At 36.2% G+C, this 24,849-nt stretch overlaps 1 protein-coding gene across 2 annotated transcripts in view; it reads right to left on the bottom strand.

Moving 5' to 3' along the window:
- Positions 1 to 24,849, bottom strand: part of LOC137386114 (bifunctional arginine demethylase and lysyl-hydroxylase JMJD6-like) — a 27,990-nt gene extending 3,141 nt beyond the window's left edge. For both annotated transcript variants that reach the window (XM_068072814.1, XM_068072815.1), the window contains exons 1-8: positions 24,744 to 24,849; positions 20,461 to 20,588; positions 19,913 to 20,130; positions 14,459 to 14,611; positions 10,506 to 10,606; positions 7,544 to 7,639; positions 6,335 to 6,482; positions 4,067 to 4,255 (exon numbers count right to left, since the gene is read on the bottom strand). In XM_068072814.1, the coding sequence (XP_067928915.1) occupies positions 4,067 to 4,255; positions 6,335 to 6,482; positions 7,544 to 7,639; positions 10,506 to 10,606; positions 14,459 to 14,611; positions 19,913 to 20,130; positions 20,461 to 20,515 (960 nt within the window). In that variant the 5' untranslated portion in view covers positions 20,516 to 20,588; positions 24,744 to 24,849. The remainder of the gene's footprint in view (positions 1 to 4,066; positions 4,256 to 6,334; positions 6,483 to 7,543; positions 7,640 to 10,505; positions 10,607 to 14,458; positions 14,612 to 19,912; positions 20,131 to 20,460; positions 20,589 to 24,743) is intronic.

The following is a 24,849-nucleotide window of genomic DNA, read 5'->3' as shown; positions in this document are numbered from 1 at the left end:
TATACATGTAGGTGACATTAACATTGCTTTGTCAGTAGAAGGTTTAAATTTATCATCACAGAAGTCTGATGAGCTAGTTGACAAATACAGCGCCACCCTTTATTTGAATGCCATCTCTAATTACATGTAAATGCCACTATCAAGAAACGGTTGAAAAATAGAGTGCCAGGGCGTTCAAATAGAGGGTTTTCGGTAAGCCTTTGGCGACCATGCCTTATCCTGATACTTATAAACTGTCTGGTGTTACCATCACAACATTTTAATAGACAGCATGGTGTATAATAATTTTTTCTATTATTTCCTTTGTTTACTTATAAGAAAAAATGTATAACTGGTAGTGGTAGAAAATAACTTCACGAAGGCTACATGTACGTTGAGAAAAACTAAATCGAAATTTGATTTTGGTATAAATCTCAACATAAGTTGTTGTCTCTGCAACAACTGCAAAGTTCTGACACAAGCTTGAAATTATACTTATGCTTGAAAAACATGTTCAGATGCGTAGCTCTATCTCCCGTAATAAGTTCTTGTCATTGGCTTCCTCCTACACTCTTTTCTAGTACATGTATGTCTTTTATACATACACAATAATATTTCAGCTTTTTTCATTCTTTGAATTCCTTCAAGCTTTGTTTTTAATAAAGCTGATGTTATCAGCTGATATAGTCAGCTTTTAATACAAATGATTACCGACATTTCAAAATTTGCTGAAGCATATTTTAATTGGGTGGAATACGTAAGATTTAAGATTACAACAGTGATGGAAATATTTGAGAATGAAAAACCCCTTTAGTATAATCAAATATTTTATTGAAAGAATACTTTACCTCCCAGTCATATAGGGACTGATAGCTCCCAAATGAAAAGTAAATGAAAACACCTTTAATCTAATGACAACTGTCTTTGGTTAGCCTCAAAACCGACATTGAGAGAATGTACAACATTCTAGGCATGAACAATTCGAGCTAATACTTTTGTCACTGGGAGTACTAACTTACACTGTCAATATGTGGCAGGATACATGTTTTTGTGGCAACATTATGGAATTTGTTAAATGACAGAGCAGTAGTACTCTGTCTACAATATTACATTCCGAACAAAAATACTCTCACATGACGACATGAATCTGGGTTAATTATCAAGTGTTTTGAATGCTCAGTTGTTCTTGCACTGCTGGAACAGGAGGAACAACATAAAAACCCTTAAAACTTTGAAGCCTCGGCCAGAGATATGCTTTCCCACCAGATCCTAAAAGTAAACTTGAATTTGTAGTTTCACTTTGTTTGTACATTCGAGTACTTTCTGTTTACAAAAAATTATAAGATTTTGAGGACTTTATGTGGTATAGGATTTTAGTATAATTCCTAAGTTTTAAGAAGATTGCAATATTAGTTTTTGAGAGATACAAAAGACACTTCTAACTGACCGAGAAATGAAAAATGGTTGCTGACATTTACTGCTGACACAGTTTTGACAGTGTGTCATTAGAAACATTAGTTTCTCATGACACACAGATCTGTTTTTCTGTTCATAAATATACACACTGTGTCAGACTCTGTGTACTGAAACCATTGTCTCTTCAGTTACCGCTAAAACACCACTTCTTCGAAAGAGCGTGAAAAGAAACCTCTTTGCTCTATTTTTTTCAGCTGTACAAGCTTGTAGCTTCAAAATGGTATTCAGGTAAAAAGAAATTTTGTTACTTTAAGTGCTTTCACCGTAGATGGAAAGTTGCTAACATGATCCAGGATGAGAGACCTGCTTGTATCTACAAGACCAGGCATCAGTGTTAAACCTATTTTTCCTATAAGGAAGTAATCAACCGGGCCACCATTACTAGCGCAAGCTACCATTTTGATCTAACTATGCACAAAGATGGCATGTGTCTTTTTTACATAGTTATCTTCACTTCAGTTAGTCGGAGTTATGCAGTTTTTATGTTGATAAATGCAACTCAACTGGCTCTTGTAAAATCAATGCAGTCCACTTCTAATAAATATAACTCAACCGTGTCGCCTTCATGTAGCTCAGCTACAAGAGCTTAAAGGTTGACTTGCAACAAAATTCACATTACAGTTATTTGATATCAAAAGATTCACCATGTCTTACTCTGTTGTGTTGTAGGTGCATAATATATGGGAATGTGATTAAAAGCTCTTAAAGGCTAAAAAACGAACAGTTAATCGCAGCCACACGAGACCGCCGTAGTTTGGATTCTCTTTCCAGAACGGCTCAAATGTGACCTAGTTGTTACAGGATGGTTTCTGTTTACACTTTCATGCAACCTCATTCGTCGAAATACTTTGACAAATATACTTCACGCATTCAATAAAACCAGGTCTATTGTTCTTACGCATCTGTTTTATCGTCATTGTAATGCTGTCACTTTTAGCACTGATATGTTATAACTTACCGCAAAAAATTCGTTAAACTTTTTAACCTTAGCTCGAAAGAGTACATATCATTGTCTGATAATTATGATGAGCCTGTTGGTCACCTGTGATAATCGAAAAGCGCTGCAAAAATTATTTGCGAAGTATTGGGTCACATGATCAGATTACGACTTGACGATTAGCTCAAGCCGAAACAAAACTGTAAAGTAGCGAGCATCTATATTTGATACGGGATCTTCGGTAAAACCCGAAGTGTTTGTCATAAACTAATGCCATGATAAATTTTATATCAAGCTTTTTATTGGCCTTTCAATTCACGTGAGAACATCACGTGACAAGACAATAACCAAACTGTCATGACTACGTCAGAGAAATAAACAGATTCAATCTACGGCGGCTTTTCGCTTTTGAGCTTTTAAGAGCTTGTAATCACATTTCCACATATTTGGCACCTACAACACAACAGAGTAAGACATGGTAAATATTTTGATACAAAATAACTGTAATGCGAATTTTGTTGCAAGTCTTTAACAAACTGATCGATTTTATAAATATTAAAAGTTATATTCTTTCATATGTATCTTAGAAATTGCTTCACTACTGGCGCTGCCATAGAATGACAGCTAGTTACTGTGGGTGAAGATATTGTTAATGTAACCCCGGAACAAGTCCTCAGGCTATTAAGGTAGCCCTATATTTACTGAATTCATTCGACTATTGACTATATTCGTAATACTGATACAAACATTGTTAACATGTTTTACAATTTTTTCAACGTCTCAACACCTATTAACAAGCAACAGATCAGACTCAAAATGGTGATTTTAACGTAACATGTGGATAGTCACGTAACAAGAAAAGGAAAGTTGGAGTTGCACGCTCATTCTTTGTTAGACTTGAAGGTAATCCATTCGAACCTTTTATCCGAGGAAACATTATAAATAACCAAACTGATTAATACATTTTTTGGATGTTATTTGAAAGAGGTTTTTAAAGCCCTTCGTGTAGGTAATTCCTACAAAACTGACAGGTTGTAGCAAGTGTTTTATCGGTTCAGTTTACTACTAGCAGTAGCTTCATCATTACTTAAATCATCATAAGTAGTTTTAAAATGGACCATAGAGAGTTTGTGGACGTTAAATCCACTGAGCTGAACTTTTATTTGGTGATCAATTGTATATTTTTTGAAATGTTAAAGCATTTTTTATTTGCGTGTTAGAAAGCCAACTGCTGATGTATTTTTTATAACCATGTTAAAATGCTCTAAAATAGTTTTTGAAACATGTAGCAGTGGTAAATCAACCGCTTTCTACTTAGAAACCATGCTACATCACCTAACCGTATTTCTACTTAGAAACCATGCTACATCACCCAGGCATATTTGTCGACGTGATAGTCACAATGGGGCATGAAGGCGGCTTTACACGGATTGAAAGTCGGCATATAATAGCTTAATGTTGATTTGAACGATGTTTATTGCCATCAAGTGTTTGAAGAAGCTCTCTAAAGCAGTTCAGTCTCCTTACGCCACACTTTTATATCACTCACTCCGTTTCAATCCTCGTCTATCACTGATACTCTGTAATTGCAATTGTTGTGACAACTGCCGCCAACTAAACTATCTGCAAGTTTTGTTAGTCAAGTGTAAATTCCAAATTGACCTAGGTTCTCACCTGCATAGCCCTGAGCCACTTTTTGGAAAGCTTTGGACGTCCTTTGACAGTTTTCTTCCAGACCACAGGAAAGTTAACTCTACCGCAGTAGTTTTGTGTCACCGCTATTGTATCATCTAGATTCAGAACAACATGCCACCAGCCACCAGGAACAAACATTGTCTCCCCAGGGCCCTGCACACACTCTATCTACAACAATACGATTTCAGACTTTAGCATCGCCTATTAACCATTCTCCCCATGCTTAGTTGATGACTTCACCTTTCTGACCGACCGCTAACTGCTGTTACTACTGAGTCTACACAGACCCATGTTTTACACTGATCAATATGTTCAGCACTAACTTTTGTTTGTTCCAATCGCCTCTCATTGGCTGATTCCATTAGCGATGAGTGCACTTTTTCTTTCTAGAAAACTAACAGCAGTTACCAACGGAAATAAAAAAGTATGCTAAAGGAACCCTTGAGTAATTTAATTGGCTGGTCAATACTGTCAAATGGACTATATAGAGATTTTGTGGGGCTTGAATGAAGCGAGTTGAACTTATTTGGTGATCAGTTGCATATATCTTAAAATAATTATTTGTATGTTAGAAAGCTAACTATTAATTTATTTTTCATAAATATGTTAAAATGCTCTAAATGTGCTGTCAAAGTGGTTCTATTTTGTGTAAAGGATTGTGAAAAAAACATTGATATGAATGCCTGGCCTGTATAGCAGCCTTAAAGACCCATGGACTCATTGCTTTTGGCCAAACATCAGTACCCCAAGACATGAATACCCCCAGACATCTATACCCCATGACATCTATACCCCAAGACATGAATACCCCTAGACATCTATACCCCATGACATCTATACCCCGTGACATCTATACCCCAAGACATGAATACCCCCAGACATCTATACCCCCTGACATCTATACCCCAAGACATGAATACACCCAGACATCAATACCCCAAGACATCAATACCCCAAGACATCAGTACCCCAAGACATCAATACTCCACGACATCAGTACCCCAAGACATCAGTACCCCAAGACATCAGTACCCCAAGACATCAGTACCCCAAAACATCAATACCCCAAGACATCAGTACCCCAAGACATCAGTACCCCACGACGTAAATACCCCACAACGTGAATACTCCACTACATGAATACCCCAAGACATGAATACCCCAAGACATGAATACCCCAAGACATGAATACCCCAAGACATGGATACCCTAAGACATCAATAACCCAAAACATCAGTACACCAAAACATTAGCCTGTGTAGACAGCCCTTATGAGCATTTCAGTGAAACTTGCATTTCGTTAGACTTCCAGCAGTTGCTTTTTCCACATGACATTCAAATTAAAATGCTAAAACTTTTCAACTGTCCAAAGGAAGCATGTGATCAGTAAATAGCAAAGGCAAGTATGAACATAACTGCTGGTTTGAAACATTTCATACACAGCATCTAGTAAACACCTAAACGTTCCTAGAAGTCACCGACACATTATCACCGTTTCCATGCTTCGAACGGGTTCGGAGTTGCTCGCCGCTGAGAAATTCGCACCCTACTGTTGTAATGAATCAGAGATGAGAGTACCCTCACAGCGAAATTTAGAGAAGTGAAATGGTATTGAATGCATTTGGATTTTACTGTTTCCATGATTTGGAGTGAAAGCAACTCCGAAACTGTTCCAAGCATGAAAATACAGAGCATGTGGAGTCAAGCTAAAAGCTGATGCAAGCTATTATCTGACCAGTTTGTACATACATTTAGCTAGCTGGCAGCATATTCAGTCACTTGATCAGCCATATGGTAGATCAACTAGTCCTCTAGAATGTCTAGATTCTAAATAAGGTCAGTTTGCCCTTCCCTTCTATTTCAGATACAAAAGTGCTCACAGCCATTTGGCTTGAACTTCGCAGAGTTTGTAAAAGGCCCCCTCCTCGTCATATCGATAACAATGTTTGCTCTTTTAACAAGTAGCAGGCTTCACGAGGAAATACATTTTGGCACACGAAATCACCCATGGCTCGCCCTGCGTCCGTATCAGTAATAGCTCAGGAAACAGTGGAACCGGTTCTAACTGGTTAAAGATTTCTCAATCATGTAATTTATTCAGTGAGTCATGGGACCCCCAACTAGTACATATTGGACAGGCCTAATCATTTGCATTGCTCCCAAATATATGCTATAGTTGGAGTCAGCAGGGGCGGAGAAACATCCTGCCACTGAGTCAAGCGTCATCCCACCCACTTTATGCCATACCATTTTATACTTTTCTGGCCAGTCTGGTGCTGATACTTTAGGGTACACGTAAGCGAACCAAGTGATTGCCTCGCCCTTCTGCTTCCAAGCATCTCCATGACTAGGCTTGAGCAGCTCCTTGGGTGTTTCTGGAGGGAACAGGCACCACCTAGCATACAAATACACGCAGACAAATATTATGCAGATACAGCGGCCATGACGTCAGGGATATTGAGATAAACAATGCATGCGGTCGGTCAGTAAACAGGATTGGGCTTCCCTTCCAGTAAACACTTAGACGACACCCACAATAATTTGCGATTTCTACAACCGCAAAGATACTTGTTTACCTACTTTTGGGCACATTGCTACTGAGCGGACTAGAGGGCATTCCAAGGTCAATCGTGACATAAATAGCCTGGCAACTAGATGCTAGTAATGAGAGAATGAGAGGCTACTTCGGCTTGTAAGGTTTAAAGATAGAAACAGTCTGCGCTTGTCTGCCAAGCAATGCCTCGCATTTATGTAACGCTTCAGTTCATTCACACGCACCAGAAACGTGCGCCCTCTTTCTGACACAACGAACCAGGGATTTTCCATTAATCCTATGGCATCTGGGAACTGGCACACAACGGTGACAAGTCAGATGACCGACATCCCGATAACTATACACCCTGGATGTTTCCTCCATATTGGCTGCTCGCTGACCAGGCTGCGTTACAGGAATTAGATGAAATGGTCAGTTGCTTGAGTTTGGCCAAGTTTTAGTGCAACGTATCTGGTGTCTGGTGTGCTACCCACCCATTGTTTGCTAAAACCATCATCTCAGCAACAGTGTCACCCACATAAAGAACGAAGGTTAACAATAGAAAACAATTACAACTGTACTGAGCTGTATATCGGGTGACGCAAGAAAATCCAGGGATATTCAATAGTCCATTTACATCTCGAACAAGGTCAGCATTAAAGGGTGTGTACGACAGCTGAGATTAATGACATGTGTTGGAAATTACTCATAGGAAAGCACAGCCCTAAATGAATTCTATCCAGTAAGCTGTCCGCACAAAATTTGATAAAAGACCAGTTGCTTGCAATCAATGAAAGTCTTATATATTCTAGTTTTGCAGAGAACTTTGTAAGCCGCCGTTGCTATTTGCACCTTGCTCTTTCACTCGTGTTAGTTGTAGCCCCTGTTATATGTACATACAGGTAACACATGTGAATACTTACCGCTTGTGGCCTGTGATCAGGGAGTTCCATGCACTAGTTCCAAGGGGGTCAATGTGTATACCAGTACCTGATCGAGCAGGGCCCATCACAAACCATCTGCAGTCAAAGAACACAGGCAGGAGATGAAATGGATTCAGATGCAGATAAAAAAGGATCTGCAGTTGAGTCACATCCATACAAACATATTGGGCAAAGGGAAAGATGTTTTTTATAAAATATTAAAATGTTTTAAAATAAATGGATGCACACTGAACAGATTCACATGTCCTTTTAGAGCAAATGTATTCCTTTTAGCGTGCTTTGAGGACATTTAAATGTTTTTATGGCCTTACATCGTTTAGCATGTAAATACATTCATATACAAAATTACTCTTTTATTCACTCTAAATTATGCTACTCTATAGAATCGTGGGAAAATGCTTCTCGGGTTCACCTTCCCAAATCAATTAAGTTTCTAAAGAAAAATATTGCGTATTATTTATAAACAGCCTTTTGATTACCCAACCTTTGATTTATTTCATGACTCCAAGATTTTGACTGCTGATAAAATGTTTCATTATAAATCACTTATTAGAGCACATAAACTGGATCATTCCCAAACATTTCAAAAACCTTCACGTTATAACACCCAATTTCAATCATCCTCACTTCCTACTCCTTTTTATTCTTCATCTGCTGGTCAACGAACATCTAACTTTGTGATGTCTGCGCTGTGGAATAAATTGCCAGCGTCGTTGGAATTAATAAAACCTATTGGTGAGTTTAAGACGGAGATAAGGTTCCACCTTAGCTCTGCTTGGTGAACATTAGTGTCTCCGCCTTATGCTGTCGACTTGGGCGTGCGACCGGTTAAGCTCTGCTATTCCGCAATGGCCCCATCATCTCTACTTTTGTTTGATTGTTGATATGCAGTTGTTTGAAACTTTTCTTTGTTTTCTTTTTCGTATGTGTGCAAATGTATGTACTATGTATTTGATGAGATAAATCACTCACACGCAGGCGCGCGCACACACGCAGTTCTGCTAAGTAACACATGAATATGGATTATGTAGACTTTCTATCTTACTTATTATCTAGTTGCTACTGTTACTATTAGAATTCTACCGAATTTCCCTAAAGCAGTGATTGTCCATCTTTATTGAGCTGCACCACATTTTTACATTTACAACATCCTGGGGCGTACCACCAACCAAAGTGTCACATAATCATACAATCGCAGTAATACATGTAGTTAATAAGCTTTTTAATATATTTATACACTCAGTTAGTATGAAACTTGGGCCTGTTTGATGAAAACAATATGATATTCTTGCAGGAATGGTAGCGACGCACAGAAAGTTGTTGCTCAACAGCTTTCGGTCTCTGTGTTTTAGGTTTATATTGCAGTCAGCTTGAGAAACTCAGCTCACAATAGATGTGATTGAAAACAGAAGCAATGCCAACACAGCTTTGCCAGCCAGAATGGGGAACTCCTAAGCAACAGGTAACTAAAAACTGTCCAAAGGAAGATCAGCATATTTTAGCTTCAAGTTGCCATCCTGTTTCAGTTCAATGAGCCGCTCTTGTTCCTTCCCAGACATGACATGTCATTCAGCTAATCAGACAGACTCTCTCATCAACTGGGCTAATCGGCCACCTTGCAAGCTTCAGAATAATCGTTCTAATACATAATCTCTGTGATTTGTGACAGAAAAAGGACGACGACCAATAATAATATAGATGAAGTTGGAAAAAAAGACTATTAATTGAAAATTTCTCGCCGCCACAAATGATGATCTCTCATGGCACACAGGTGTGCCGCTGCACAATGGTTGAAAATCACCATTTTAGAGAAGACAGACGAAATACCGAAAATATGCCTGTCATGGAACGGGTTCTGCGATAGACATTTGCTTAGTTCCATGCGTATCCAAAAAACTTGGAGGTATCCTACATATATCACTATTACCGATATCTGACCGTCACGGTAATTACTCTATCAATGACCCACGAATGAATCTAACAAACATGTATAGCATACACCAAACTTGTTCGATATCACGCCAATGTTTAGCGACGGTAATCTAAAAACCATTATAACATAAAAATCACGAGCTACGGTTTTTGCTATCGCATCGCCCTCGCAGATACTTATCCGGTGTCAACTCTAACTAACCGGGTTGACACGTACAACAGGTACCCTAATCCAGGAAAAAAACTACTGAAATTTTCAAAGTACACGATTGAAGTTCTTCAATCGACCGCTTCACATGTACCCAAATCGTGGACTCCTTGTGTACACAGAATTCGTAAGCGCCGGAGTGATTCAACAAGCTATTTACCTACATAGCCAATGATTGCATTGATAGTTTGTGGCTGCATGTCCTGTTTGGCACCAGCATTGCAACACTACACGCTGACCACTCCATTATTGCCTTGTTTACCAGCCCCAGTTAAATCACTATCTTTCATATCCTTTGACTCTTAGTCAACACTTGGTTATATATAGAATGCATCAATTAAGTGAAGATAATTGACTGAGGCTTAAAGATCATTTACAGCAGTGGCAAAAGGAACTACATGTACTGTTTTTCAATGAAGCCTTCAATGGATCTCAGGATGTAGACCACAATCTTCTTCGCTAGTAGCGCTTAGACTATAAACACTAACTCTGTCAATGTCCAATATTGCCGAGTCATCACCATGCCTTAGATATGATAAGCATACATGTATCTCTGTTAGTAAAAGTCTAAACCATCTCAACACTCTAGCATAGTTAACTACCCACAATTAACCTATACAGAAAGCTGACAGTACAATAACCATCCTTAACAACCTTGAGTGATTTTCTTTAAATGGTTTTCAACTCAACAATGTCATCACACAGTAACAGACAGTAAACAAACATTAACAAGTCTAAATGTTGCTAAGCTACAATTGTGGTACGAGTTGCTAAGCAACGAGTGAAATTATAAATATAAACCTGTATGGTGGACGACGAGATTCGCCAACTAAGTTGAAGTAGTCGTCGGGGAAAACCCGAGGTACCTGAAAGTCATCCAGCAACCGTTTCCTCTTCATGTGCTAAAATAGGTCAAAGGAAGAAATAAGGATGCAGTAATATAATTCCTTTACAGGGAATGCTGGGGAATCACCAACTATCAATCGAGGAGATATTACAGGGTGAAGTACACTATTAAATTTCAAGTGAGCCTGGTGAATGACATAGAGCTATGTCCATAATATTTGCTTTTAATTATATTAATGTAGGGTGGTTATTTTAGCATTAATCTTTTTCCGATCTCTACAGTCTTTCAATAGTGGTTACAGTCAACTTACTTTAAATGTTAGACCCATATTTGCACTTATCCATAACTCTGGGCACAGTATAATCGCACACTCGGTCGAACTTACACGGGTCTGAGTGTATTACATAATATGTACATATTAATGTGTGAACACATAATGCATACATATTAATGCGTGAAACACGTAATACATACATATAAATGCATAGAACACGGAATAAATACATATAAATGTATATAATCTGTATATATAAATATGTACCTAGATGCGTGCTGGCCATTTGACAGGACCAAACAAGTATGGAAGTTTTGTTACGGGCCATTTTAAGTGATACAAGAAAAGAGGCTCTCTCCTCTTGTTCAGGTTATAAAACAATTTGTCAACGATGTCGTGCAATTTTTTATTTGCAATCACAATTGACAGCCGAATTTTCGATAAGTCAAATAAAGAGTAAAAACAGTGACAACTGCATCAGACACAAAGTTAAACCTTTGTGATAAGAAATATGTATAACTTGATAACAATTTGATGGCTACTCCATATGCCATGTGAAATTTGTTAATTATGGGTACAGCCAAGCACCTGCTAACCGGTGTCTCCTGACTGATTCTCGCAGTTATGGTAATCCTTGCAGTGGTTGCTATTCCAACATTATGTAACTGCAAGCTATTATGTAGTTTCCAGACTAAGAAGACTACATGTAATGTGTAACTGCAAGCTATTATGTAGTTTCCAGACTAAGAAGACCACATGTAATGTGTAACTGCAAGCTATTATGTAGTTTCCAGACTAAGAAGACTACATATAATGAAAATTTGGCAACTCTGATTAATTGTGAAGAACAAATTATGTTTAGGGATTATGTTTAGGGATTATGTTTAGGGATTATGTTTAGGGATTATGTTTAGGGATTATGTTTAGGGATTGCTTTCATTTACAAATATAGTGGCGCTCAGTGTGCATTTGCTTCTACAGTATTTCACGTAAAGTTATTTCAATTTGACCTTTATAAAGGTGATATGAATAGCCACAGTGGTAATTACACCTTTATAAAGGTGATATGAATAGCAACAGTGGTAACTACAACACAAATGCCAGGAATAAAAAACAGATAAAGCTAGCAACAGTTTAAATTTTCTAGGATTACCAATTTCTTGCATAGAATGTTCATTCACAAGACCTATTTTCAGGAAAAATTTACATCACAATAAACTTACTCGAATAACTAAATTCCTTTCTATTCTATAATAAAAGGTTAAAGATACTCTAAGTAATGGAGCCCCTCCATAAGTATCTTCAAGGACAGCATAATCAATCAGAAATGCTAGCAGGCTCCACTGAGATTATTGGGCAATAATCACTGAAGGATTACCATAATTTTATACTTATCCAAAGGTGGATAGTGGTATTGAATTTCCAGTGTCATACAATTACTGCGATTTAGTGGGACAAGGAGAGATCTGAACGGCACCACACGGCTATTTCACAAAATAATTTAATAAGTAGGTGTATAGTACAGAGTGGTCATGTCATAAAAGGTATGGACAGTAATACAAGTACACTGTAGCTAGTAGTATACTGACACGACTAGTATACCGATACTACTAGTATACAGATCCACCAGCGAATTTCCTCAAATTATCATAACTATTTAGGTAGTGTAGAAAAAACATTGCAAGTTATTTCTTGGCACAAACTTTTGGCTTGAATTATATTGTGATAAGGAGCTAGCAAACAACCAGTGCAGGGCTATCACTGACTGACTCACTATCTGTTTCATTAAATACCTTTGTACCTGCTTTCTTGTTATTTCGTCTTGCAAAAGCAAGACTTAAGCAACGGAGCATAAAAATAGCCCTGGAAATATCTGACGCAGGTAATAAACAGAAATACATCGCTATAAGACACCCGAAAAATTGTTATATAGAATAAAACCAAACTAATCTCCAAAACACACTGTCGTTCTACTAGTTTATCTTGAAACATAGTGAGATGGCAGTGAGCCCACCTCCCATCATGACTGATTTATTAAAAAGCTCCACATGAAGCCTTATTACAAACATACGAAACTGCATCATCAACAATAACAGGGGTAGCGGTTGTTTTAAGGTAGGATAAACTCAATCTGGAGGCAAGTTGATAATTAGTCACTTAGCTGTAATGAAATGTGAACAAAGGAGAAAGCCATAACAATGGTGTGTTAAAATTCATCTAAGGAGGTCATAAGGTCACGAAGGATGCAGATTTCAAACTATAGACCCGAGGCTACAACTAGGTTAAGTACAACCAGGATACTAAAGAACATGCTAATCCCTAGAATGAGATCCTCCGCGAGTAGCTTGAACAAACATGTCTTTATTGAGATAAGCAAACAAGTTTGATATTGTGATGCAATTAGCTGTTTCTTTACTAAATGACCCATTTGACATGACAAGCATATTGAATTTATTCTTTATGAAAATAAACCTTTGTGACTCCAAAAATGCACATAATGCTCTCTTTGAAATGAAATCAATCAGGCCTCCGTTGATGACAATCTATAAGGTCTATCTTCTCCATGTTAATACTTTTCAGTTTGATCTCGTATATAGGCCTACAAGCTTTGGCTAATTTGGTTACTTGGCTACCTAAAGTTTCATTCAGTGAGCCATTAGTTTGTAAGAAACTAACGTTCTGTCAGCAGCCATGTTTCATTTCTCAATCGATGAGAAGTACCCTCGGTCTTTCGACGACATCTCAAGAACGAATAATCCAATTGACTTGAAACTTTGGAATCAACCGGAATCATGAGCTAAACAACGAAAATATCGTAATCCTTTGTAAACCGGAAGTACGAAAAAACATAGCGAAATTCTACAGCCGAGTTTACTCAGGTGTAAAATCAGATGGACAAACAATTGCTCAAATTATCTCGCCGAGGTTTCAAAGTTTTAAATCAACATGGAGGTCATGACCTCTTTAAAAATGATCAAAATTTCACAGCGGCGAAGGATTTGGCTATAACTGCAGGCAATATTTTTGGCTTCCAACAATCGCTTCGCTGCACATTTGATGTGTTGCAGTGAAAGTGTATTTATCATTGAGCAATTACAGGCTCATGTAACAGCCCATCTCAGATATCCATTCATACCTTTATACAGATAATTCAACATTCTGCAATTTCCTTTGAGTTATACTGAATTAGGACATGCCATTACTACCAATATTGTAGAAAGTGAACACCCCCCCCCTTCCCCTTCAATGCTTCAGGACTGCAAGCAAGAAGCACAGAACCAGCAGTGACAAGATTTTACACCTTATTCAGTACCGAAACAAAATCAACCAGTTTTCTAGATCATTATATGGTTTTTTCCCCTTTATCAGATGGTCCATATGAATGACTTTCAACAAATAAAACAATATAATAACTCAATAGTTAAGTCATAGAAAAACCTATTCGTAAATTATAATTCTCTAGGAACACCTTACCCGCCACCTACATATATATTGTCCAAGGTCACAACAGCTTTTACCAAAATAGCAAACATGAGCACATATCATCACACTGCCTTCAGAGATACCGATGAATGAAAAGGAATGGCCATAAATCTAAGTAAGAGTGCGGGGGGGGGGGGGGTGGGTACATACGTCAGAGAAGCTGCTATCAAATATATAGAGCGGGCTGTCATCCTTGTTGTCAGCCATATATCGCACAAAGTATTTCATCTTCAGTTTCACCGAGTAGCCATCATCGTCTTCTCCACATTTGAACTTTTGATTGCGATACTTCCTGGCCAACTTCTGTGAACGCGAAGAGAAAGATAAGCCATAAACATTGAGGAGAGGGTACAACATGTAATTGACAAAATGTCGCAGCAGATAAAATTTGAAACAAGATATGAGTTGTTATCGCAAAGTACCAAAGCATATGTTTGTAGGTGAAATAAGGCAGAAAGTTGCATCAACACTCACTCAATAGCGGCATTAGTCTATTTTTAAACTCAATAAAATTCGAAACAGGATATGAGTTGTTATCGCGAACAGTACCAAAGCATGAGTTTGCATGTGAAAAAAGCAGAAAGTTACATCAACAGATTCAACACCCACTCAAGGGCTGCATTAGTCAATCTTTAAACTCGATAAAATTTGAAACAAGATATGAGTTTATGCGTTGTTATTGCACACAGCTGCATTAGTCAATTTTAAAAAACCTGTCAATATTGCAGACATAAGATTTACTGTCCTGCTACACCTCCCATGATACATTCATATGAGAAGAAACTTTGGTGCAAGCAGACCAGGCACTACCAGCGGTCTCCCCACTACAGTAACCCCTCGTGTGTCACAGTTAATCAGGACTGGTGGCCAGTGAAAAAAGTTTAAATCTGCAAGATAGAAACTAAGACGCTAACAAAGTCACCGCTTCAGTAATCGCAAGCATTCTCCAACTTTTCTTAGGTTTATTAAACGATTATGAGGATCAAGGACATTTAAAAGGCATGATGAAGGATGTCACAAATACTTTGCACCTTTACGCTTCACAAAACGGAACAAGGAAACAGCGAACCGCGACACTAATATCACAATGATGCTCACGGAGGGATCTTACTGGGCCAGAGTGTGCGAGATATTCATGAATTTTAATTTTGTTGAATTTTTTATTTTTTAGGCATACAAGCTGAACCCCGAGGTAGCGAGGGATTACTGTACACAATTTCTCTTCAAGTTAAAAGGCAGTTGATCAAGCCTAGTCAATAACCGCATACTACATACTGTGATCTTCACCAAATGATCAGATTTTTAGTTCCAGAAAAAAGAAATAATAAAGTACTTGATTTTCTAATGATTCCGATAGTATCAACATCCATATAGTATTTATAAGGCTCACTTAAAGCCGACTTCACCTAAAACTTTGTAGATTTTGTTAGAAAGTATCAACATCTTTCTATCATTGGCGATTGTTTTTGATGTTTAAGGTGTTGATTGCCGGGATGTTTTAAGATTAGAACCAAGAAAACTTGATCGGCGATTAATCAATCCAGATCAATCGAAAGCGCCAATTATGATGTCTATAATTGCAAACATACTGACAGAATAGAGACGTGTAACGGTTCAAGCAATAGCCGATATCAACTATAGTAATGATAACAGCTAAAGACATCATCTCGCACGTACTTGTCTTCTGAGCATTTTAATCGCGATCAAGTTTTATCGATATTAATCTGAAAATATCCTGTCAATCAGATCGCCTCAAACATCAAAAAAATCTCGAATTACAGAAAAATACTGACACTTTTTGATAAAAACCACAAAAAAATTTGTGTAAGCTAATATTTAATCCATAGTCATGGGTGATACAGGAGATTTTCAATAACTGAAGTTAGAGGGCCAGAGAACTGCTAGTTGCAGTGCCCTAGCCACCCCCTGTGTTCCTTTAACCTCCACACTAACAAGTTATCAGCAGCACTATTGTTTTGGAGGTGTATTTATAAGTTATTGACTCAGCGATAGCTGCAGAGTACACAACATGGTAGTGCTATAGAAAAGGTTATTAAGATCACTTAGATTAACATAAAAAGGCGCATACGTGTTATCCGCGTTTGGAGCACTCATATACGATAGGAATTTATTATAACAAACCTCACAGACAGAGCAACAGCAGCCCATTAGATCATTTATATATCACTAATAGAGACGATATTGCACCAAACTTTAGTAGACTTGACCAGAAAGTTACTGAACTTTACCTTTATTATTTGCGATTATTTTTCATGTTTGAGGCGATCTGAATGCCAGGTTGTTTCAAGATTAAAATCAACAAATCTTAATTAAAACAGATTCTGAAGAAAAATACATCCAAAATGACATCACTTCTAGTCTCTGGCGTTGCTATAGTTGCATAGGCGATATCAGCTATTGCATACAAGTTGCAGTGTTGCGCGTCTCTATTTTGTTGCGGCCTCTTTGAAACTACAGACGTCCTAATCACACTGTCGCTTGATATGAGCGCTTTAACTGCGATCAAGTTTTGTTGATTTTAATATTAAAACATCCTATTATTATTATTAGACATATTAACATCCTGGCAGTCAAATCAACTCAAACATAAAAAACAATCGCAAATGATAGAAAAATACCGATACTTTGATGAGATCTATTAAAATTTCGTGCCAAGTTCATTTTAACGGATTAAAGACCTGAGTTTTTATGACCCTAGTGAGAGATTAAATAGTAAAAAATAAGGACTATTTCCGAATGATGATTAATAGTGGCAGTACTCTAACAATAATGAGATACAAACAATGTTTTCACTGTATTTCATAGTAGTCATAGCTAAGTTTGCTTAGGATTTTGATGCCATTTGGTTAGCAAATCTTTCATTATCAGGCATTTGGAAAGTTGATAATATGATAAATGAGAAAAAAACACAAAATAATAAACACTTTCACATTTTAGTCAAACATGTTATTGTATTAAACAGAGTTACTGCTGCTCATAACCAACTTTTGAATCTAACACTAATTTCTGAGAACACGCGTCAAGGAAGTAAGTCGGGGAGCTAAGGGAATACATCAAAGGTTTAGCTCTGACAATTTATACACCTGGAATTTAAAAAAGAACTTGCGAAGACCAATACGAATAGATTGTCACATTTCACAAAGGCAATGGCATTTTGAAACACTAATAGTGCTATGGTGTTTCAGGGGAAAACACCACTAATTTCCTTATACAAGCAATGATGGTAGACAGTTATAAAGCTCAGCTTATGGCATGAGAGAAAACTGATAACTGCTATCTTTTACACGCGATATCAGATGGTTCCTATCATTGTTGCTTTTTTGAAACTCAAAAATGACCTTTTCTAACTACAGAGCGTAGAGATGACTGACCATTCAAACTATAGAAATTATAGTACTTTTGATGGATGAATTTTCAATGCAATCATAATACTAGCGTATATTAGACTGAGAAAATTGGGTAAGTTTAAACTAAGACAGATATAAAAGTCAGTCAGTAGCGATAGATGCTATGTTTAGCTGCTTTGAACATCCTCTCCGCAACTTTGAAGGTATGAATATAGTATCATTGACTCACAACTATTTCCTCACTGATAAATCTGATGATTTCAACTGTTTTACATAAATACATAACTATTCATTTCTGCCCTGTTGAATAATCAAGTACCGATGAATAACTTGTTGAGCTTTAGTTTAATAACGCTCTTTAAACAAGCTTTTAATCTATTTCTAGTATTAGTCTAGTCAGCATCTAGTTCATCAGTCTGTTGGCATGCGCTCAAACCTTGGTTTCTACCAATGAGTCTGTTCGTATTTCCAAAAGGAAGGGCAGTTGAATCTGAAAACTAATACACTTGTTTGGTGTGGCGTAGTATCAGCTCGGGGGATTATATATATATATATATATATATATATATACATATATATATATATATATATATATATATATATATATATATATATATATAATGTCAATGAAAATGACCTCGCTAAGATCCTCTGGGACTTCTACATCCAAACTGACAAGCATGTCCTAGCAAACCAACCAGATATAGTCGTGGTAGACAAGGAGAACAAGAGAGCTACTATAATAGATATAGCAGTACCCAATGACTACAATATAGCCAGCAAAGAAAAAGAAAAGGTAGAGAAATATCTCCCTCTTGGAGAAGAAATTGAAAAATGCTGGAATGTAAGAACAACTGTAATCCCAGTAGTCATTGGGGCACTAGGCGCAATAACACCGGCGCATAAAATGTGGCTTGCCCAAATACCAACAACAATCAACTCAGGTGTGTTGCAGAAAAGTGCGCTATTGGGAACAGCTAAGATCTTGAGGCGAGTGCTCAAACTCCCACGTCTCTGGTAGGAGACCCGAGTTAGAGCAGAACTTACCCCCCATACGGGGTATCCGGGGTGAGGAAACAATTTTTTATATATTCCTCCGATTATAATTATATATATAATTATAGTATGTATATATAATTTTTTATCTGAAGATTGCTCTTACCAAGCATGAAACTATTAGTAATGAAGTGTTTTATCTAAAGTTATAGTCTGTTTAATTGATTTTAACTTGCTCTGATTTTACCATTGAGCACTCTGCACGGATTTTACGCTTTTACTCATATATAAATATATATGAGCAAGATTGCACTATATATATATATATATATAGTACAATCTTGCTTGTTCAGTTTAAATATATTCTACCTCTACAAGGTTTTGGATAACTAGAAGCGCTGAGGCTCCGACTCAAACTAAATAAATTGCTACTAAAGTAATATCTTGGGACACAATCTTGAGTTGTGTTCAAACTAGTGTTCACTTTTGGCAATTTACAGATTTTGACGTACGTACTAAAATCAAAAATTTAGCTCGACACTCCAAATGATGATTGATAATTCCGAGTTGACTGGAATGAGTGATTAAGAATTCCATATGATATGTACTGCCAATTGGCTACAGCAAATAGGATACAAAGACAAAATGTAAATTGAGTATACAACAGAATTGCAGGTGAACAAACTGTGTGCATAAACCTGTTTTGGGTGCAACGCTCAATAAATGAAAGTAACAACACATGCTACTATTTGTGCATCAGACTGATGGCAGAATTCTAGTGATTTTATAACTTTTAAACGATCAACCACAACATTTCTCAGGATTCCCCTCAATCTCAGTAATTTTCAACATTTGCTATAGGAAATCCTTACAGTAGATCAAGAAATGGTCTTTTCTTGATCTACTGTAAGCACTCCTTAAGTATAGATTAGAACATACCTTAGAACGCCTTACTTCGCTGGTACCTAATGTATGCTGAAGGTGTGCTCACACTATGGCAAGAAACATTAGGTAGCAGCGAAGTAAGGCGTTCAGAAATGTACTGATATGTATAGCAATAATGAAATGTAATGATATATGTAGCGATAATAAAAACGGCCCACAGAATACGTGAACTCTAAAAACAGTGTAGCTCATTTTCCTAATTTCAAATACTGGACAAGGTTATAAATAACTATCTAAATGCCTAGCAAAAACCAGAATGAAGATTCTAAATAGTTTTAGGATAAGGTTTACCAACCTGCAATGTCCAAGTTTCTGTAGCAGGCCAGTCATTCATGAGATTGGTAATGATACAAGGGATGTAGTTTGACTCGTACTGTTTTATGAATAACTTAGCATTTATTTTGTTTCCATCGAGTCTCTCTATTGTCTCTCTCACGTCACTAGCACTGGGTGAAAAATTCTTGGCAAACCCAAATTTTCGCCAACCAGCGTCAATTCCTTCTTTGCATAATTCTACAAGACAAAAGAACGATAGCCATTATTCAAAATTCATGAATTTGAACAAAATATGAACCAACCATTAGCCTTACTCAGCTGCAGTGCCAACAAACCAATTTCAGCAGTATCTACCGGATATTGGAATAATCTCATCAATATTTACCAGATATTGGAATAACCTCATCAATATCTACCAAATATTAGAATAATCACATCAAAATCTACCAGGTATTGAAATCTTCTCATCAATATCCACCAGATATTAGAATAATCACATCACAATCTACCAAATATAAGAATAGTCTCATGAATATCTACCAGATATTGGTATAAGGAGTGGAATACCTGGTCTTGCCTTCTCTTTTGCTTCCTTTATCCTAATGCTCGTTTTTCTTTCCATCTATTATAGCATAAACAAAAGTGTAGGTCGTTTGTATTAGAGAATAGTAAGAACTTCTGAAAGAGCAGTGACCCTGTAAAAAACATGTTGCATGGTTTATGTTGAGGTTAGTTGTGTTAGAGGTTAGCTTAGTCATAAGTGTAATGCAAGCTTTTACTCTGGCTAATAAAAACATATATGATCATCTTATGATCATAGATCATAAGATGATCATAGGATCATATGAAAGCAAGCAGGAATGTCTGTCCGGTAACTAAAACCTGGGAGTTAATTAAACCTGGGGTGGTCTACACAATGGTCAGTGAGTAACCATAATATTTGCTACAGTGCCACCTTGTGAATGGTGAAATGTTTCAAGAAGTGACTACACATCTTGACATGCATTGTTTACATAACCAACACGCTGTTGGTGCATCATACCTGTATGAACAATTACGTAAATAACTATTATAGTTAAGTTATAATTAACATAAAATTTGTAATAAGCGATTCATCAATTTTGGTAATAACAAAAGGTATGTTTCCAACACTTAACATGTACGTTTACACCACTTGATAGGTACGTTTACAACACTTTATAGGTACGTTTACAACACTATAGATATGTTTACAACCTTCGATTGCTCTAGAAGACATGAATGATCAATAACAGTACATTTGTTAATAATTATAATAGAACATCATATATTGGTTTGAGCTTATCTAGAGATTAGCTATGGACAATGATTATATTTTCCATAGAATTACAATACACGTATATTCATACGAGCATGTTGAGCTACAGATCATTTTAGTTGAAAGTATTGTTGGAATTAGCAGATGCTTGTTGGTCATCTGTTCTACTCCAGTTAAACCTCTACCTATGACTGCCTTGACATGAATTTACCAACAAACGCCATAAAACTCTGGCATATATCTGGTTACAAGCAACATCATTTTTAACATAAGACATTCAGTTTTTCAAATTATCAATTTTGTAAGTGAACAACTAATGGTGAAAATGAAAAAAATTAAATACAAACCAAAGATCAAAATAGAAGTGAAGGCGAAATAAACTTGATCTATTTTAAGTCACTGTAAACTAGGAAACTACACTGTATTTCTATCGACAGGTCTGCTTCTGAAGGCCTTGTTGAGCCTACACTTCCATTCCTGCCTCTCAAACAGAATAAAGACAAAAACCTCATTTTCCTCATTTCAACCTCTTTTTACATAGATTTCTGGTTTTCACATTTAGTTTTGACATAGATTTATATGATGAACTTCTTTTAATGCTATGTGTAATCACAATTAATAGCAGCATTTATTGAGGGGCACCTTAGTCCTTTTGGACAAATTAACATTTTCTCCAATCTATGAGGTAACAGTTCTTTATCATTATGTTTTTACTACAATCGATTACTGTCTGGCTTTAACATATGACCCTATATATATGATACATCCTACAGCGTAATCATAACCACCTAGGTATGTCATTAACATATGACCCTATATATATATATGATACATCCTACAGCGTAATCATAACCACCTAGGTATGTCATTAACATATGACCCTATATATATATATATATGATACATCCTACAGCGTAATCATAACCATCTGGGTATGTCATTAACATATGACCCTATATATATATATATGATACATCCTACAGCGTAATCATAACCACCTAGGTATGTCATTAACATATGACGCTATATATATATATGATACATCCTACAGTGTAATCATAACCACCTAGGTAGTATATGTCATTAACACATGACCCTATATATATATGATACATCCTACAGCGTAATCATAACTACCTAGGTATGTCATCATCAAGTATATTTACTAATTATACATACATATATTGAAGCAACGTATCATTAAAATTGGGTTTGAAATTATTTGATCGGCAATCAACAATTTTTAAAGGTACCCATACAGGTATAATACGATAAAAGAAAGCAGCTTTTAGATTTGGAGCATGAACGCAAACATAGAAACTGCCATGTTTAGTGAAATTGAAAAAAGCAAATTGTCATAATTTTGTAGCAGACATTTAATGTAACCGCCAATGTCCTAATGTCAATTTATTTGCATGATGTATAACAACTGCTGCATCTCACTTCAAGTACTTAGTGCGAATCTTTATATTTTAATGTTTCATTTTGAGCATAAGTTCAACGCTCTGGTTGTATGAAAAAAATGCAAACGAATCATGCTAATGCAATTGTGTTGAACTAAAGTTTTTACTTCAAAAGCAGTAAAAAATGAGAAAGCTATTTAGTCTGTACATGCTACTGAAGTTTCATAGGAAGTTGGTGCTAAAAACTACCTAAAAATTCAAAATATATCAAACACTGTGTTAAGGGCTATAGCAGCAATGTGCAGTTTTAGTTATATGATGTTGTCTTGCTTGCATCTCATTACATATGTCAAGATGTATGTTAATGAGTAACACCATCAAAAGCATGAAATGACAGTATGCCGTATATGCACAAATGAAGATCATGTTAATTAACTTTTTATTTTTCGTGTCATAGCACATTGAAAAACCTCTTTTTTTCAAAATACCCACTAAATATATAACAATATATAACTGCAAAAATTCTGTGTAATGGAAGCTTGATTAACATAACTGATTAAAGGAGGTGAGACAGCAAAAAGCATTTTTGGAAATTTTTATTTTACTCCAAACATTTTATCATGTAACATTTTACTATTGTATCTGGTGCATGAGCAATAATGAAACTCAATGACAAATGTGAACGGCTGACCTAAGGGTTACATAGCTAGCTGACTTTACTCAATTTCCATAAGGAACTTAATGCATTATGACTTAACCGTTTTTTTGTTTGAGGATATTGTAGAACTTTGCACACTAAAACAAACCCTACCAAACAAATAAGTATGGGTGCTTGTCATGGCATGTAAATTTTTTAGAACACACGGCTGAAAAATTTAGGTCTATTTATTATCGCTGGGCATTGTTAAAACCAATATTAAAATACATATTGAAGATCTCCTTTTGTTCCGACACTTTTTGAAACATTACAAAATAAGCACACGAGCCGAGCCACCTGCCATTTTTATTAACTCTAAAACAAATAAAACAGTCTATATTTCCGATTTTTTGCAAAAACTGTTTTTAAAAATATTATCTAGCCAGCAGTAATCAGTAGTTGTCATCAGTTGAACACATAAAATACAGAATGAGTGAGGCAAGTCTAAAGTCGGTTTTAACATTAATTAAAACATCAAGTTATTTTGTGAAAAGCTGGCAAAATACTTGCTTTGAAGAATTAACTGCATTTAATTTAGCATTTTTGCTATTAATTGGTGATAATTTTGTGGCGCCAACTAAAATATGACAAACTAAAAAGTTTAATACTGACAATATTAATGTTGACAATTGAAAATAATAATTGTTGTCAGTTCACACATTTCGGGTGAAATTCTTATCTGTCATGACATGGTACTCACTTTATTCGCATAATAATTTGAATAATTCTGTTTACAAAATGAACACTAGTAAATAATTGCGTTCAAGCATTAGCAAATCTAAGATAAAGTGGACATAGACAGCTGAGCCCTTCCGATATATTTTATATTCATAACACAAAAAAGAGTTATATTATACAATAAAATTCTGCAGTGTATAAGCAAATGCGATCTGAACTTTATGCTCCACCATTGGCATATTAAAGGATGTCTGAGAGAGATGAAGCATTTTTTCAATAGATATCCAATTTTTGCACACTCCTATAGTTCTTTATTTTGATAGCAATGCTCATTTATCTCAACATTAATACTCCAATAATTGCAGACTTAACTAATATTCAAAATAATGATTTTTTATTTTCTCTGTCTAGTAATTTTACATACATCTAGTGTTTGTATAACAATATATACGAGGTTAATATTTGTTAGTTATCTTATAATAAACTAATTGGCTCATTACTCAACTAATCACAAAAGATAACGCCACACATAAAACTTGAAATGCTTTTTTAAATAAATAGTGTGATGTCCAACAAAACCACACAACAGTTTGTAAACATCTGTGGGCTAAAAAACACGTTATTGTGGAAGAACCTCGCTAACTTCGAAGGAACCTCGCAGAACCGTTTCGCTCACTCGTTGTCCCACGCTAAATAGTTGATACACTTAGTAAATTTAGTCGCTTATAAGCCTTGCATTAATAAGTGTATGTTTGTAAACTACAAAACAATTCACCTCGTACTATCTTTTCATCAAAATATATCTTTATATTTCATAAAATCGTGGTCGTGACCAAAGTATGGTAAAAAGTTGCAAGCAAAACAGCGAGTCTGGTAGTGCT

This window comes from Watersipora subatra, chromosome 1 (genome assembly GCF_963576615.1).
Source record: "Watersipora subatra chromosome 1, tzWatSuba1.1, whole genome shotgun sequence".
NCBI classification, from domain to species: Eukaryota; Metazoa; Bryozoa; class Gymnolaemata; order Cheilostomatida; family Watersiporidae; genus Watersipora; species Watersipora subatra.
This window is presented reverse-complemented; position numbering and strand designations above follow the sequence as displayed.